Source organism: Hemitrygon akajei, chromosome 7 (assembly GCF_048418815.1).
Source record: "Hemitrygon akajei chromosome 7, sHemAka1.3, whole genome shotgun sequence".
Classification (NCBI taxonomy): domain Eukaryota; kingdom Metazoa; phylum Chordata; class Chondrichthyes; order Myliobatiformes; family Dasyatidae; genus Hemitrygon; species Hemitrygon akajei.
The window spans coordinates 81,763,835-81,782,803 of record NC_133130.1 but is presented as its reverse complement, the minus strand read 5'-3'; the positions used below and the strand labels follow the sequence as shown (position 1 = coordinate 81,782,803).

At 39.6% G+C, this 18,969-nt stretch overlaps 1 protein-coding gene across 9 annotated transcripts in view; it reads left to right on the top strand.

Annotated features, from left to right (window-relative positions):
* Positions 1–18,969, top strand: part of plcb4a (phospholipase C, beta 4a) — a 540,859-nt gene that overhangs the window by 382,390 nt on the left and 139,500 nt on the right. For 7 of the 9 annotated variants that reach the window (XM_073051318.1, XM_073051315.1, XM_073051311.1 and 4 more), the window contains 5 exons: positions 6,541–6,636; positions 6,747–6,767; positions 8,908–9,011; positions 10,167–10,202; positions 13,556–13,697. In XM_073051318.1, coding sequence (XP_072907419.1) covers positions 6,541–6,636; positions 6,747–6,767; positions 8,908–9,011; positions 10,167–10,202; positions 13,556–13,697 — 399 coding nt within the window. The remainder of the gene's footprint in view (positions 1–6,540; positions 6,637–6,746; positions 6,768–8,907; positions 9,012–10,166; positions 10,203–13,555; positions 13,698–18,969) is intronic. The other 2 variants (XM_073051319.1, XM_073051317.1) reach the window with 1 other exon arrangement.

Here is an 18,969-nt window from a genome sequence, read left to right as displayed (position 1 = left end):
CAGCATTTTGTGTGTGTGGCTTGGATTTCCAGCATTTGAAGATTTTCTTTTGTTTGTGATCAGACTACTTCAAAGGAAATTTTTTTTTAATTTGCTTGCTGATAATCTGTGTGACTTCCATTTGTGAGATCCATGTTGTACATGCACAAGTCACTACTTGCAGGTTTCTAGCAGAAGAGAGATGTTAACTCATTACAAGGAACTGACAAACCGATGGCTTGCATCATTTGCTAAAAAGCCAGTATTTATATCGAGACATATTGGCCCTGATTAGTTTAGATCTTCCCTGCTTGTATGAGAATACCTTCTACACTGCTGGCTACCATCCACAGCATCACTGCCCTTTATTTTCTTCTCATGGAGTCCAGCTGCAGAATTTAAACCTCTGCAGTCAACCAGCACCGACCCTACAACATTGTCCACTGTTTCTGTGTGAATTGTGACGGAGAAGGATGAGGGAAAATTACAACATTTAGAATTGAAATTAATATAGACACATTTGGTTGGTTGAGGCATGTGAATATTTTTGACCATTTCAATTTTAACTTTTTTTTTAGTAGTTCATGTGTTTTAATTTTTTTTGGTACTTGGAGACAGTCATTGAACTGTTAAACCTAGGGGGGATAAATTGACCAGAAGTTAAAGCGATAGTTGAAGGAGATTGTTACAATACAAAAGAAGGCATAGAGCCTGATATACCTGCTGATCCCTAGTAGAAGAATCCTGCCAGTCTCGTTCCTCTACTCTGCCATCGCTCTGCAAATTATTCCCTCACGGCTGGTTTCCAATTCCCTTGTGAAGATAAGGATTGATTCTGTTTACAGCATTCTTACAGACAGTGAGCTCTCGATCTCAATTACCCTCTGAGCTTTCCATCTGTCTCCAGATTTATTTTTCCTTCCCAATCTGGTCCTGAAAACATCTGCTTATGGAAGCTGTTTCCTTTCATCAATCCTCTCTAAGCCACTTGTTATGTTTTATGTTCTGTTTACCATTTTTCTTTCAAGAAGAACATTCCCATCTTCTCCATTCTAACCTTGTATCTGAAATCGCTCATTCTTGGAATGATTCTAGTAAATCCTTACTGCAGCCCCTCTAGAACCTTCACATCTTTCCTGAAGACCAATGGCTAAATCTTGACATAGTACTCCAGGTTTGGCCTAACCAGCTAAACCTTCGCAATTCAACATGGCTTCCTGGAACCCTGTTTATGAATCCCAGAAACCTACATTTTCCTGACTCTCTCTTTGCTTGCCTTTCAGTTTTAAGATTATACGTAGGTTCCTGCTGCCCCTGCACATTCACACTCATGAAAACTCTGCCATTTAGCCTGGACCGTCTCTCCTTATTTCTACTGATATCATTCCACAGTTCCCTTATCAAAATTCATCAGTCACATATCTACCCATTCAGCTAGCTCGTCTGTATCTTCTTCCAGCATCTTACTATCCATGTTACTCAGTATTTACTTGTAAAGCAAACTGAAGTTATCTATAAAATTGAAAATTTTATGCAAATCAACATCAAATTAATTAAGTTAAAATATGAGTTTTCTCAAGTCAAGTCAAGTCAACTTTTATTGTCATTTCGACCATAACTACTGGTACAGTGCATAGTAAAAATGAGACAATGTTTTTCAGAACCATGGTTCACATGACACAGTACAAAAACTAGACTGAACTAGGTAATAAAAAAAACACAGAGAAAGCTACACTAGACTACAGACCTACACTGGACTGCATAAAGTGCAGAAAAACAGTGCAGGCATTACAATAAATAATAAACTCTAAGGGAGAATCACAAAGAAGGGGACATAGCTGCAAATTGAGAGGCTGTTGATTTGAAATTAGGGAAGGCTGAAATTTCTTTTCTGAAAGGTAATGTGTATCTGGAATTCTCTGCTTTAGCGGGTGGGAGGCCAGGTCTTTAGAGACATTTAAGGTGGATATAGGTAAGCATCTGAAACATTTAGGTATAAGGGAATTGGCACAGAAGTGGAAAAGAGAGTCTTGCACAGAACTTCCACTGCATTCCCTTCCACAGCCTCTTCTGTTATCTCATCAGAACAGTTACTCAGATAGCTCCATCAGAATTTCCCATAAACAAATCAGTGCTGGCTCTCATTTATCAATTCCAACTTCCCCAAGTGCCAGTTAACATTTCTGTTGGTTTTTGAGGGCAAGGTTTGCTGTTTACAGTCAGTAAACCCTACATTGCCACAGCCCACGTTAAGTAGTTTGGAGCTGTCTTACCTGAGGAATTTTGTGCCATGGTCCCTCTCCAGATGAGAGCAGGTGTAGTGGATGAGCAGTGGATAGGCTAATTTCTAGATGATATTTTTTTTAGATAGAAAAGCTGAAAGAACAGGAGATTATAAATTAACCCTGACAAAATAAATTTAAAATGTTGCAAAGTGAAACTTCGATTAAAACAAATCTAGCTGACTGTTAAAATAAATATATATTTTCTTGCTTTACACATCGGTGACTCAGGCATCTGATAAAGTAACTAAGCAAAGTTTTAGCATACTGTGACTTGACAGTTTGCAATTACATTGTTTTCTCCTTGTTGTGTCTCCATGCTTTTATCACCAGAACTTAAAGCTTTACTCACACATCAGTGAGCTTCAGTTGCCCTTTCTCCCGAACGTCTGCTCAATAGCCAATCCTACAGTGCCTTGGAATGTGAAATGTTTTGTTTTTTTACCCCAGAAAAAAATTTAATTATTTTGATTGGCAGACAAAAAAAATAATAATTTTCAGGCGCATTTTAAACCGGTTGATTGCGTAGGCTAATGAAGATCACTGGAGGCAGTTAAAGACTTTCGAAAGCTCAGGGAACCGAGGGCTATAGGGAATTGGTACAGAGAAATTGAAGCCTTGAGCAGAGAAACCCATGATATTGAATGAAGGGGAAAGCTTGAGAGTCCTGCTGGAATACCCCATTCCTTTTGCCTGTGTTCAGTGTTTCAAAGTGCAGTACGTTTAATATCAGAATCAGGTTTATTATCACCGGCACGTGACATGAAATTTGTTAACTTAGCAGCAGCAGTTCAAATGCAATACATAACCTAGCAGAGGAAAGTGATAATGATAATAAATAAAATAAAAATAATAATAAATAAACAAGTAAATCAATTATGTATATTGAATAGATTTTTTAAAACATGCAAAAACAGAAATACTGTATATTAAAAAAGTGAGGTAGTGAGTACGTATACAGTATAAACCTGAAATTTGTCTCCATCTCAGACATCCACGAAACAAAAAAAACATGGAATGATAGGAACATTGAAATCCCTCCCCTTCCCTTTATACAAGCACCAGCAAAGGTCATTTTCTGTGCTACACAAGTCAATTGCAATAAGTAATTAATCATCAAGATAAACTTAAGACCTGTTATTGGTTATATTAAGTCTGCAATACGTGCTTGAATGATATTTCCTTGATTTGAAATTCCACGTGTGTGGTCTGTAGACAATTGAGTCTGCTTGTGCAAATGCAAGTTTTCATACTGCTTATAAAGCCTGCTTTATCATTTCTTCAAGGCAGGTTAATGGTGAATATATGAACATAAGAAACAGGCACAGGAGTAGGCCATCTGTCCCATTGAGCCTGCTCTGCCATTCAATAAGATTATGGCTGATCTTACCATGGATTCATCTCACCTACCTGCCTTTCCCACATAACCCTTAATTCCCCTACTATGCAAAAATCTATCCAACCTTGTCTCAAGTATATTTACTGATTTAGCCTCCACTGCTTCATTGGGTAGAGAATTCCATAGATTCACCACTCTTTGGGAAAAGCAGTTCCTCCTCATGTCTGTCCTTAATTTACTCCCCCGAATCTTGAGGCCATGTCCTCTAGTTCTCATCTCACCTATAGGTGGAAACAACTTTGCTGCCTTGATCTTATCTATCCCTTTTATAATTTTATGTGTCCCTATCAGGTCTCCTCAGATTCTTCTGAATTCCAACAAGTACAGTACTAGGCACTCAATCTCTCCTCATAGTCTAACCCCCTTATCTTTGGAATCAACCTGGTGAACCTCCTCTGCACTGCCTCCAAAGCCAGTATACTCTTCCTCAAGTAAGGAGACCAGAACAGCACGCAGTACTCCAGATGCGGCCTCACCAATACCCTGTACGGTTGCAGCATAACCTCACTGCTCTTAAAATCAATCTCTCTAGCAATGAAGGCCAACATTCCATTTGCCTTCTTGACAGTCTGCTGCACTTGCAAACCAACCTTTTTCGATTCCTGAGGACCAAGGCCATGGCATCTGGCGCAAGAACCAGTGTTATGTAGGTGTTGGGATGGGCATTTAACTGTTGCAGCATTTCTCCTCTGGGATTTTCAAGCAGCAGCCCCCAAACCATACCCTGTAGGTGGTTAGAGTGACCTTGACACTCATTCCCTGCACACAGTCATGACCAGCCCCTTCCATCCCTGCACTTAGGTCAACAGTTAGAATAAGTAAACGAACGTCATTTATGGTGCACAAACATGGGAAAATCTGCAGATCCTGGAAATCCAAAGCAAACACACAAAATGCTGGAGGAACTCAGCAGGTCAGGCAGCATCTATGGGAAAGAGTAAACAGTCGACATTTCAGGACGAGACATGTCATCAGGACATTTATGTTGTGCCTTGAACATAGTTATAGGTGTTGATCAAGCAAAATTTAACACTAGACACATAAAGCAATATTAATCAGAGTCAAACAACACACACAAAATGCTGGTGGAACACAGCAGGCCAGGCAGCATCTATAGGGAGAAGCACTGTCGACGTTTCAGGCCAAGACCCTTCGTCAGGACTAACTGAAAGGAAAGATAAAATCTCTTAGTATCTTTCCTTTCAGTTAGTCCTGACGAAGGGTCTCGGCCCGAACTGTCGACAGTGCTTCTCCTTATAGATGCTGCCTGGCCTGCTGTGTTCCACCAGCATTTTGTGTGTGTTGTTTGAATTTCCAGCATCTGCAGATTTCCTTGTGTTTTCTCATTAATCAGAATTAGGTTTATTATCACCAGCATGTGACGTGAAGTTTGTTAACTTAGCAGCAGCAGTTCAATGCAATACATAATCTAGCAGAGAAAAAAAATAAAAAATAATAATAAATAAACAAGTAAGTCAAATATGTATACTGAATGGATTTAAAACAACATGCAAAAACAGAAATACTGTATACTTAAAAAAAGGTGAGGTAGTGTCCAAAGATCCAATGTCCATTTAGGAATCAGATGGCAGAGGGGAAGAAGCTGTTCCTGAATCGCTGAGTGTGTGCCTTCAGGCTTCTGTACCTCCCACCTGATGGTAACAGTGAGAAAAGGGCATGCCCTGGGTGCTGGAGGTCCTTAAATGGATGCTGCCTTTCTGAGACACCGCTCCTTAAAGATGGCCTGGGTACTTTGCAGGCTGGTACCCAAGATGGAGCTGACTAGATTTACAACCTTCTGCAGCTTCTTTTGGTCCTGTGCAGTAGCCCCTCCATACCAGACAGTGATGCAGCCTGTCAGAATGCTCTCCACAGTAAAACAATAGAAGTTTTTGAGCATATTTGTTGACATGCCAGATCTCTTCAAACTCCTAATACAGTATAGCCACTGTCTTGCCTTCTTTATGACTACATCAATATGTTGGGAGCAGGTTAGAGCCTTAGAGATGTTGATACCCAGGAACTTGAAGCTGCTCACTCTCTCCTCTTGTGATCCCTCTATGAGGATTGGTATGTGTTTCTACATCTTACCCTTCCTGAAGTCCACAATCAGCTCTTTCATCTTACTGATGTTGAGTGCCAGGTTGTTGCTGTGGCACCACTCCACTAGTTGGCATATCTCACTGCTGTATGTCCTCTCGTCACCGCCTGAGATTCTACCAACAATGGTTGTATCGTCAGCAAATTTATGGGTGGTATTTGAGCTATGCCTAGCCACACAGTCATGGGTAATATAGAGAGTAGAGCAGTGGACCAAGCACACACCCCTGAGGTGCACCCCCGTTGATCATCAGTGAGGAGGATATGTTATCACCAATCCGCACAGACTGTGGTCTTCCAGTTAGGAAGTCGATGATCCAATTGCAGAGGGAGGTACAGAGACCCAGGTTCTGCAACTTCTCAATCAGAATTGTGGGAATGATGTTTTTAAATGCTGAGCTACAGTCAATGAGCAGCATCCTAACGTAGGTGTTTGCATTGTCCAGGTGGTATAAAGCCATGTGGAGAGCTACTGAGATTACGTCTGCAGTTGACCTATTGTGGCAACAGGCCACAATACGTTTGTCCAAAAATGTTGTGAAAAGAATAGGTTTTAAAGTGCATCTTCAAGGAGGAAAATAATGAGTCTCAGAAGGGTAGGCATTTAGAGAGAGAATTGAAGAACTTTGCACACTTACTATATCTGAAAGCAGTGTCCTCAATCAGTCCAGTGGTCTCCTGGAGACTAAATGTTCAAGAAAATGCTGTCTGTGCAAGTACATTTACTCGTCTACTGATTAATCACTGTTCTAACAGTTTATAAATTAATTTCATTTTTAGAGCAGCTTGAAGCATTTAAAAATGTGATGGAAAGTGGGGAAGCATCCAGTCCTGCTATTATGTTGGAAGATGAAAACGAAGAAGAAACAGAAAATGGTAACTATGCTTTTAAAAGATGACTTTGATTATATAAAAGTTATTGAGCACAAGAACAATTCACAATTTAGTTTGAATGGTTGTAATTTTTTCTTGTCCTACATTTCTAGATGACCTATCTCCAATATCTGGTAAGGAAAGTAGCTGTGGATAATTAACAGATCTAATAAAAACTGGTTTATCCTATCTTCTAGTAGCCTTGGGGTTCTTTCCAATCTTGTCAAAAGTGACACATTACAGTGCGCTAAGCTGGCTCTCAGCTCACCAAGCCTGAAATTCACACAAATTACTTCAGCAACTCTAAAGAAATTAGCAATTACTATTTATCTAAATATATTACAAAGTTTTCTATCGTCAGAGAGAAAGATTTTACAAAAGCATTACAATTGAATCATTATATCACTTCTTTGATGAAGCAATACCAAATATATACCTAATTTTAATATTTATTTGATATTTTTAAATAAATATATGTTTTTAAAAGTCATATTTAAAACATTTTTAAGTCTGGTGTCTAAACTCTCTCTCTCTGAGTTTTTGTCTTTGCTGCACTCTATCCTAATTCCATTGACTAATATACCTTGCGTCATGTAATTTGTTTGAATTGGAACACATGTGCAGTAAATCATAATGAAGGTTTAGGCCTAGTTTACTAATATGTATTGCACAAATCTGTACATTTGTGGTAATGAATTTGTCCATATTTCTAAAAAATCACTTTAAATTTGATGCATCAAAAACAGAGTGTGGTCAAAATGTGTGAACAAGGTAATTGGGTTCATGTCAGATTTTCAAATTTGTTCTTAAGTGTTCCTAAACTTTAAATTACCTCTTTCCAGTGAATCAGAATCCACTGTGTTTACATTAAAGCTTTGCTGTAAAAATGAAGAGTTGTTTGGCAACTCCCATAAAAATTCAATGAGTTCGTTATATGTGATACCAAATCTGCCATTATGTGCCAGTCTTAAACTACTGTACTAGTGTGTTCACTGGCAAGTTAAATTTCTGCATGTTAGAAGGTGTTGGGATAACCAATAAATGAACTTTTGGGAGAATGTGCTTCTTTTAAGAAATTTTTTCAATCTAAATCTTTTAACTGACTAATAAATTTGCATGTTTGTTTAATTTTATTTTACTAATCTTATAGTAGCATCAATCAATGTAACTGCAGCATCCTCTTTTCTGGTGTTAAAATCATAAAAAGTCATTTTATAACACACCCTAAAATCAGTTTTTCACTGGATTTGATTTTATAGATGTGTCTTGACAAATAAAGAGCAAATTTTAAAAAGTGTCTTCAGTACCCTTTATTATTTGAGTAACCTTAAAGGTAAAATGTTCTGTCTTCAAAACTGCAGTCTGATTTTGAAAATGATGCAATGGCCATCATGGCTTTGCACAATTAGTTGCAACAGGAAGGAGTAGCCTCGGCAAACTTCATCTATGAAGTGGCATTTTAATGAAAGTGGAAAGTACAGATTAGACTATTCAGTTGTGGTTAGTACATCTGAATGCTCACAATGTTTATCTTTTCCAAATGTCTTCCAGTCCTGCTGCTAAATCTTCCATATAATTAACATTATTTGTGCCATTTGTATGCTGTGGCTTCTTGTTTAATATCAGTTGTTTATTTTTGCCCATTAAAAAATGTACTTGCAGTTCCCCTTTGCAGCAGTCTATTTGACATGAAGATTAGGCTGTTTGAACATTTTCCCTGCATCTGGAAGAAATAAGTTTGACTTCTGAACAGACTTACATATAAGCATTAAATTGTCACCGTTCCTAGAGTTTGGATTAACTACAGTTGATTGTGCTGATTGACAAAATTCCATTCTCAGGGATTACATGTGCTCTTGGGACTTCATTAGAGGATCACAGGTCATGAAGGCAAATAGTTATTTTCTCATTTTCTTGAAACTGTGGGAATAGTGCTCAGACTGTGGAATTTATTTTGCACGTTCACAATTTTACTGCTTAAGGCCTTTTGTCTTTGATGTGGTAATACATTGACAGTGTGATCTGCAGTTGTTTTAAAGACATTGAAGCAGTAAAACATTATACTGAGACAGAAAGGATCAAGATTTTGAAACAGTTGATGAAGAGAGTGCATCATGCATACATTCCATACAAAATTATAACTTGCAGTGAATTGAAACAGACTTATTTGGATTTGGTGTGTTATAAATTAAAATTGCTTGCTAAGTTCCCAGTCTTACAATACTTGTGTAATTCATTAGATATGAGCAATAATGGTGTTTGCTCCTCATGTAGTTAACCAAGATGAAGAGGCCCACCCTGAATTGAAAATCAATAGTGAGCTTTCTGCAGATGACGTTAGTCAGGAGAAAGAGGCAATTGCCAATAGTGTGAAGAAGGTGAGTTTTTTTTTGATTATGAAACTGTCGGAATGTCCAATGGAAACATGTATTCTAATATTTTAGTGCATCTTAACACATGTAGGTTTAACTCCACTAATGGTGGATGGATATGTTCACTTCATGCATCTAAGTTATGTAACTGTATCCCCTCAATGCACTTGTTAGCTCTTTGTGCTTTTACTTTTACAATGTTGCTTCAAATCCTTTTTCACCTTCGAATTCTGAATTCTCTCCCATTTAGAAAAATAGTTTACATTGTTATTCCTTCTATTAAAGTGCATGAGTATACAAAAGCAAGACAGTAGCTGTACTTTATTAGGAGTTTGAAGAGATTCGGCATGTCAACAAATACACTCAAAAACTTCTATAGTTGTACCGTGGAGAGCATTCTGACAGGCTGCATCACTATCAGGTATGGAGGGGCTACTGCACAGGAGTGAAAGAAGCTGTGGAAGGTCGTAAATCTAGTCAGCTCCATCTTGGGTACTAGTCTACAAAGTACCCAGGACATCTTGAGGGAGCGGTGTCTCAGAAAGGCAGTGCCCATTATTAAGGACCTCCAGTACCCAGGGCATGCCCTTTTCTCACTGTTACCATCAGGTAGGAGGCACAGAAGCCTGAAGGCACATACTCCATGATTCAGGAACAACTTCTTCCCCCCACCATCCGATTCCTAAATAGATATTGACTCTTTGGACACGGCCTCACTTCTTTTTAATGTACAGTATTTCTGTTTGTGCACATTTTTAAAAACATATTCAATTCTTTGTAATTGATTTACTTGTTTATTGATTATTATTATTATTTTTATTTTGTTTATTTTTTTTTCTCTGCTTGATTATGTATTGCATTGAACTGTTTGTTGAATTGCATTGTTAGCAAATTTCACGTCACATGTCGGTCATAATAAACCTGATTCTGAATTCTGAATTCCCTATGTTGCATTCCATCTGCCACTTCTTTGCTTAGTCTGTTGACCGGTCCAAGTCCTTCTGCAGACTTCCTGCCTCCACAATACAACCTGTCCTTCTTCCATCTATCAACTGTAAACTTTGCAATTTCCTTGCACACCTTTTCCTATCCAAATAAATTTTGATCATTTTAATTGCTTGGTGAGAGAGGAACAAAAATAGAGTGCCTTTATTTTTGTAGGTAATTGAAGATGCTGAACAGGAAAATAACAAAAAGGTGAGTTTTGTTTGGTGAAACTTTGGTACTTTTTTCTTTAAATCAACTTCTCTTTTTTGCCATTCATTCTACACTAGAAAGTAGAAAGTATCATTGCAGATTACTCATGTCACTGCAGTTCTGCTTGTCCTCAGCCCTGCTCTTGAAGTGATCTAGAAGTATTTTGCTTCTTTCCTGAAATTTGATGTTTTATATATCCTTACTTGCAGAAAAAAATGGGTTTGTTTGTAGAAAACAAACTAACTAAAATGTGTAATTCCACTCCAAGTCTATCTCCATCTCAGTTATCAAAGCCAGAAGTCCTTTATTTGTGCCTAATTACAGAAAAAGTTGGAACCCTTTTTTATGAATATGTTTAAGTTATTTAAATTGAAATCAAAATTGATGTGTACTAATTACAGATCATTTGTTGACCATATTAAAGATTATGTAAGGATAGCCAAATTTCTTTTTGCTTTTCCTCTGTCAACAACAATTCACAAACTGCTAAAAATTAACAGTGAATAAGCTAAAGTAGAACTTGAAGTAGAGACGTTGAAGGTACGTGTGGCTCTCCTTTAGTCTAATCTGTAACCCATGGGATACCTTCTTTAGTTGACCTCAAAGGCTGCTGCGTGGTTATAATTCCTTTTAGAAACCTTTTTGCAAGTATGCCTATAACAACAACCTCTCGCTCAATGTCAGCAAGACCAAGGAACTAATTGTAGACTAGAGAGAGAAACCAGAGGGCTTTTTGCCAGTCCACACTGGAGGATCAGAGGTTGAGAGGGTTTGCAACTTTAAATTCATGGGTGTCACTATTTCAGGTGTTCTGTCCCAGATCCAGCATGCAAGTGCAGTTGGGAAGAAAAGATGACAGCGCCTCGATTTCCTTAGGTGCTCACAGAGATTTGGCATGACATCTAAGACTTTGACAAACTTCTATAGATGTGTAGTGAAGGATGTATTGACTGGTTGCATTACGGCCTGGTGTGGAATCACCAATGCCTTGAATGGAAAATCCTACAAAAGCTGGTGGATTTAGTTCAGAACATCATGGGTAAAATGCTCCCAAACCTTTGAGCAGTTCCACATGAAATGTCATAGGAAAGCAGCATCCATCATTGGCGATCCCCACCATCCAGGCCATGTTCTCTTCTCATTGCTGCCATTATTTAGAAGGTACAAGACTCTCAGGACGCACACCACCAGGTTCAAGACAATTACTGCCCTTCAGCCATCAGGCTGTTGAATAAAAGGAGTTAATTACACCAGCTTGCCCCATCATTGAGATGTATCCCACAACCAGTGATCTCAATTTTAAGGACTCTTTATCTCGTTACCTCATGTTCTTATTATTTATTGCAATTATTTATATTTGCATTTGCACTGTTTGTTGTCTTTTGCACTCGGGTTGATCATTCATCAATCCTGTTATGGTTACTATTCTATAGTTTTGCTGAGTATGCCCACAGGAAAATGAATTTCAGGGTTGTATATGGTGACAGATATGTACTTTGATAACAAAGTTTACTTTGCTTTGAACATTGTCATTACATGCCTTGAAAGCAATGGCACTCAGTCCTGCAGCAATGTAAATATTTTTCCAACTACAGAGAGAGAGGCACGAGAGGTGACTTGCAGGAATATTTTACCCAATTTTATTTTTCACTGTCGAGGTGTTACTGCTACTAACTCCTTGTTATGATGCAACAAAGATGCCATGAAAAAGTTCCTCGTCCATCTTACCTTTGTTGCAGTCTGGTGAGCATATGCTTTAAGAAACAACATCAACAAATTTGAATGTAAGTCACTGTCTTGTTTTGTACGGAACAACAGATGGAGGCTATGGTGAACCACTCCCATCGTAACGATTTACAAATGTTTCTCAACACTTGTTCCTGATCCCTTGCCAGAGAGGACACCTTTTTAAAAAAAATAGTCAAAGAGAAGTTGTTTTCCTGAGATGTCTGAGAATTAAATGTGCTAGAAGGCATAGATATAAAATCATTTGGATCTCAGTTGCATGGTGTTGTACAACTGCGACTTTGTAGGAACCAGGGCAAATAAAGTGCCAGGTGCTGCAAATTCAAAGTCACCACCATTTGTACCAACGTGGACAAACTGTGGCAGATACTCCCCATTTCCTTTGCTTTCAGGTGTTAGTTGGCACATAGGTGTAAGAAAATGGAGGACTGTGTGGGAGGGAAGGATGAGATTGATCTTCAAGTAAATTAAAGGTTTATCACAACATCGTGGGCTGTACTGTGTTGTACTGTTCTCTATGTTCTGAGTTCTAGTTTAAATTTAAATGATTATAGGTTATGTGCCAGAATAGTTGACATAAAATGTGCACACGTTTTTCAAAAACCATTAGTAAAAGTGGGGACATATTTTGCGATTATTGGTCATCACTTAAAGAAATGTCCAGAGATATTCATTGTTTTTAGTCGGCTCTTTTCTGATCCATTAGTAGCATAACTGAATATATAATTGAGTTTATTTTAAGCACATATAACCTCTAACTTTTAAGATGGACCCAGACTATGATATTTTTTTGCCGATTTTTCTGCGTGGGATGCACACCCTGCTAAGTCCAGTGGGTTTAGGACACCTATATATACTGGCTGACCTTTGCCAGTGTGTGCCACCTGGAGCTGAGTGATGGAGCCTAGCCCTGCCGGAATTTCTCAATACTTAGCAACTTCAGAACAGTAAAAATCAAGCATAGAGACTTTACATTTGCGAGGAAGAAAAGTATTAAAGTTACTATTTTTACCTGTTTTATGTGCTTTTAAAAATAGTAATTACTTAAGGTCACAGTTACATAAGCAGCTGTTTCAGCCCACTGACTCCACATCAACCATAAAGCACACATTTTCACATCAATCTTACCTGAACTTATTTTATTCTTCCTACATTCCCCCTGCAATTCTCCCTGGATTCTACACTTTTTTGTATGGGGCAATTTACAGTGGTCAATAAACCTACCAATTCATTCTTCTTTGGGAGTAAACCCATGTGGTTATGGGATGCATGTAACCTTTGAGCAGAAGACACCAGCGGTTGGGAGTCAACCCAGATTTCTGGAACTGTGAGGCTGCAATTTTACTAATTGCACTAACAGCATAGAGCCACTATGCTGCCCTCATGAATAAATATCTTAAGTGATTGTTATTTTTTGTTAATTTACAGATGATATCCAATTTGCAATCGATCACGGCCATTGAGATTTACATTTAAGATCATTGTTATAATCAAGTTTTCGGAACAAGATTGTTAAAAAATTTCCTAAGTATCTTCTAGAAAACCAAATATTAACTACATTGTGATTTTAAAAAACTGCTCAAAAGTTTCTCTATTTTATTTTACAGGGAACAATAACGGTTGAAGATGAGCAGGCATGGGTATCATCTTATACATATGTTGGTGCCACCACAAATATACATCCTTACTTATCTGCCATGGTCAACTATGCACAACCGGTGAAGTTTCAAGGTTTTAAGGTAGCAGAAGGTATGCAATAGTTGTTAAAGCATTCAGTGGTATTCAAAGGTGGTAATTAATGTATGAAGATAAAAGTCACATATTTCAGTTATTATATTAGCATAGTCTTATGCCTATAACTACCTACAGTATCTTAATTATAGAACATAGAATAGTACGACACATTGCAGGCTCTTCGGCCCACAATGTTGTGCCAACCCTCAAACCCTGCCTCCCATATAACCCCCCCACCTTAAATTCCTCCATATACCTGTCTAGTAGTCTCTTAAATATCACTAGTGTATCTGCCTCCACCACTGACTCAGGCAGTGCATTCCATGCACCAACCACTCTCTTAGTAAAAACTCTTCCTCTAATATCCCCCTTGAACTTCCCTCCCCTTACCTTAAAGCCATGTCCTCTTGTACTGAGCAGTGGTGCCCTGGGGAAGAGGCGCTGGCTGTCCACTCTGTCTATTCCTCTTAATATCTTGTACACCTCTATCATGTCTCCTCTCATCCTCCTTCTCTCCAAAGAGTAAAGCCCTAGCTCCCTTAATCTCTGATCATAATCCATACTCTCTAAACCAGGCAGCATCCTGGTAAATCTCCTCTGTACTCTTTCCAATGCTTCCACATCCTTCGTATAGTGAGGCGACCAGAACTGGACACAGTACTCCAAGTGCCTAACTAGAGTTTTATACAGCTGCTTCATTACATCGCGTCTCTTAAACTCTATCCCTCGAAAGCTAACACCCCATAAGCTTTCTTAACTACCCTATCTACCTGTGAGGCAATTTTCAGGGATCTGTGGACATGTACCCCCAGATCTTTCTGCTCCTCCACACTACCAAGTATCCTGCCATTTATTTTGTACTCTGCCTTGGAGTTTGTCTTTCCAAAGTGTACCACCTCACACTTCTCCGGGTTGAACTCCATCTGCCACTTCTCAGCCTACTTCTGCATCCTATCAATGTCTCTCTGCAATCTTCGACAATCCTCTACACTATCTACAACACCACCAACCTTTGTGTCGTCTGCAAACTTGCCAACACACCCTTCTACCCCCACATCCAGGTTGTTAATAAAAATCACAAAAAGTAGAGGTCCCAGAACAGATCCTTGTGGGACACCACTAGTCACAACCCTCCAATCTGAATGTACTCCCTCCACCACGACCCTCTGCCTTCAGCAGGCAAGCCAATTCTGAATCCACCTGGCCAAACTTCCCTGGATCCCATGCCTTCTGACTTTCTGAATAAGCCTACTGTGTGGAACCTCGTCAAATGCCCTACTAAAATCCATGTGGATCACATCCACTGCACTACCCTCATCTATCTGCCTGGTCACCTCCTCAAAGAACTCTATCAGGCTTGTTAGGCACGATCTGCCCTTCACAAAGCCATGCTGACTGTCCCTGATCAGACCATGATTCTCTAAATGCCCATAGATCCTATCTCTAAGAATCTTTTCCAACAGCTTTCCCACCACAGACGTAGGGCTAACTGGTCTATAATTACCTGGACTATCCCTACTACCTTTTTTGAACAAGGGGACAGCATTTGCCTCCCTCCAATCCTCCGGTACCATTCCCGTGGACAACGAGGACATAAAGATCCTAGCCAGACGTTCAGCAATCTCTTTCCTTGCCTCGTGGAGCAGCCTGGGGAGTATTCCGTCAGGCCCCGGGGACTTATCCGTCCTAATGTATTTTAACAACTCCAACCGGCAGTTGCCCAAGCTGCAAGTCTCTCCTCTCCACGCCACCAGTGTTGTCCAAGGGAAGGGCAGTAGGACCCATGCAGCTTGGCACCAGTGTCATCACAGAGCAATGTGTGGTTAAGTGCCTTGCTCAAGGACACATACACAAGCCTCAGCCAAGGCTCGAACTAGCGACCTTCAGATAACTAAACAAACGCCTTAACCACTTGGCCACGCGCTAACACAATTCTCAACCTGAAGTTAATACCAACTTTGATTCAAATATCCATTTCTGCTTACCTTGAAAGTATAGGTTAGCATTGCGTACAGGAAGCATATTGTCCACATCTGAGAGGATTTTTTAAGTAAATTTCTCAATGGAATGAACAAGACATTAAGTATCATTCCTGTGAGCTGAATTTTTGTCTTTGAATCCAAATGTATTCTATTCAAAAGCATGAATAGTTAATACAGCTTAGCACACACACTCTTCTGTGCTTATATAATTATGTCTCCCATGTTCTCTTCCGTTTACTGTCAATATGCCACTGGTTAGCCTTGCATTCTTTGATTTCATTCAGGAAGGGAAGGAAATTGAAAATTTTAGTTTACTGTTAGTGCAGAATCTTCTTGGTTGCACCTAATGGCTTAGGACCAAAATAAGAAGCTAAATGAAACATTATAGTCCTACAAAATCAATCACAAAGAACTGTTTTCAGCATAATGCGATTGAAGTTCAACTATACACAGAGAGGAATAGATATAGGAAATGCTGGGAATGCTCAGCAGGCCAGATGGTAGCAGAAAGCGAAGTGAAAATTCCAGACCAAACTTGAATCGGTGAAGGGCACCCGACAGCTGTGGCAGGGCTTGAGTGCTGTCACCTCTCACAAAGTGAAACCAAGCAACATAGGTGACAACAAGGCTTTGCTCCCAGATGAGCTCAATTCCTCTTATGCTCGTTTTGACCATCAAGACATGGAGGCAAAGTCATGAACTCCCACAGCCCCCAATGATCGTGTGACTTCAGTCTCTGAGGCCGATATTAGAGCATCCTTCATGAGGATGAACCCACTGAAAGCATCCAACCCAGATGGGGTATCTGGCCAAGTTCTGAAGATCTGTTCTGATCAACTGGCGGGTGTGTTTACTGATATCCTTCACTTATCTATTCAGCAGTCTGAGGAATCCACCTGCTTCAATCAGTCTTCATAGATACTGGTGCCTAAGAAGAACATGGTAATCTTCCTCAATGACTATCATCCAGAAATACTTAAATCCACTGTGATGAAGAGCTTTGAGAGGTTGGAGATGAAGCATATCAACTCCTGCCTGAGGAGTGACTTACATCCGCTTCAATTTGTGTACTGTTGCATCACAACAGGTCAATTGTAGATGCCATTTCATTGGCTATTCACTCAACCCTAGAACATGAAGATGCATACATCAGGATGCTCTTCGTTGACTACAGCTTGGCTTTCAAAAGTAATCAATAACCTTCAAGACCTCGACCTCAATACCTCCTTGTGCAAGTGGATCCTCGACTTCCTCACTTTTGGACCCCAGGCAGTTTGGATTGGCAACAACATCTCCTCCATAATCACCATCAGCACAGATGTGTCACAAGGCCATGTGCTAGTTTGCTACATGACTCACTTTATACTTACGACTGTGAGGCAAAGAGCAGCTTCAATGCCATATTTAAGTTTGCTGGAGACACCACTGTCATTGACCGAATGAAAGGCAGTAATAAATCAGCATCTGGGCGGGAGATGAAAATCTGTCTGAGTGGTACCATGGCAATAACCTCTCACTCAACGTCAGCAAGACCAAGAGCTGATTATTGACTGCAGGAAGAGGAAACCGGAGCTCCCTGAGCCAGTCCTCATCAGAGGATCAGAAGTGGTCAGCAACTTTAAATTTCTTGTTGTCACTTCGGAGGATCTGTCCTGGGTTCCGCACTTAAGTGCCATTTGAAAGAAAGCATAACAGTACCTTTTCTTAGAAGTTTGTCAGGATTTGGCATGTCATCTAAAACTTAGACAATTCTCTATCAATGTGCCGTGAAGAATATATTAACTGGCTGTATCACAACCTGGTATGGAAACGTCAATGCCCTTGAATGGAAAAGCCTACAAAAAGTAGTAGCTACAGCTCAGTCCATCTCAGGTAAAGCCCTCCCAACCTCAATACCTCCTTGTGCAACTGGATCCTCGACTTCCTCACTTTTGGACCCTGGTCAGTTTGGATTGGCAACGACATCTCCTCCAAAGGAGATGATGTGCTGTCAGAGGGAGTCAGCATCCATCATTGAGAACCCCCACCATACAGGCCACGTTTTCTTCTGGCTGCTGCCATCAGGAAGGAGATATGAGAGCCTCGAGACCCACACCACCAGGTTCATGAACAGTTATTACCCCTCAACCATCAGGCTCTTGAACCAGAGGATAACTTCACTCACTCCATCACAGAACAGTTCCCACAACCTATAGACTCACTTTCAAGGACTCTTGATCTCATGTTCTTGATATTTATTGCTTATTTATTTTTTATTATTATTGTTATTAGTTTATTTTTGTATTTGCACCGTTTGTTGTCTCCTGCACATTGGAGTTTGTCCATCTCATTGGGTGCAGTCTTTCATTGATTCTGTTGTATACCCGTGTATTTAATGTGAATGTCCACCAGAAAATGAATCTCAAGGTTGCCTATGGTGACATAGATGTACTTTGAACTTTGACAGGGAAACAGTTAACTTTTCAGGTCTGGACCCTTCATAAGTATCATGAATCAATTCTGATGAAGGCTTATGATGTAAAATGTTAACTATAAGCTATAAGAGCAAACACGAGGAAATCTGCAGATGCTGGAAATTCAAACAACAACACACACAAAATGCTGGTGGAACACAGCAGGCCAGGCAGCATCTATAGGGAGAAGCGCTGTTGATGTTTGTTCGGCCCGAAACGTCGACAGCGCTTCTCCCTATAGATGCTGCCTGGCCTGCTGTGTTCCACCAGCATTTTGTGAGTGTTGTTGTTTAACTATAAACTATATATCTTTTTCCACAGATGCTGCCAGTGTTTCCTGTTTTTCATTAAGATTTCCAGGGCCTGTACTCTTTTTCTGATTGAGTGAAATGTTCGAGTGAAATGCTATTACAATAGTACTCTTCCCTTGTGTCGGAAATAACAACCTCAAGTACTTAATCGATCCAGTTGAAGTCATGATCTAGATCCCAGAATGCTTTGCAACATTATGGTTTGGTTGTTTCACCTGGAAGTATCCACGTGTGTAGTTCTTCCTGAAGCTCCCAAAAGAAAATGGAGATGATCTTTCTATGAATCAAAGCTTTATTTAAATGCCATCAGTCTAGAATTACTCAGTCTGCTATGCAATTTTTTTTCTTCCTCTAAGAAGGTGACTATAATGATGTAGCAGCTCTGTGGTGTGATATTCACTATTAACACTAGTGCAGAGAACTCTTACAGTTTTTTTTAAACTAACAGAAAGGTGAGTTTATAAATGGGCTGTAACATGTAATAGCTAATTTTCTCTCACTGATTGAGATGCAGTGTTCCTTGTTTCAGTGATTCTCCATG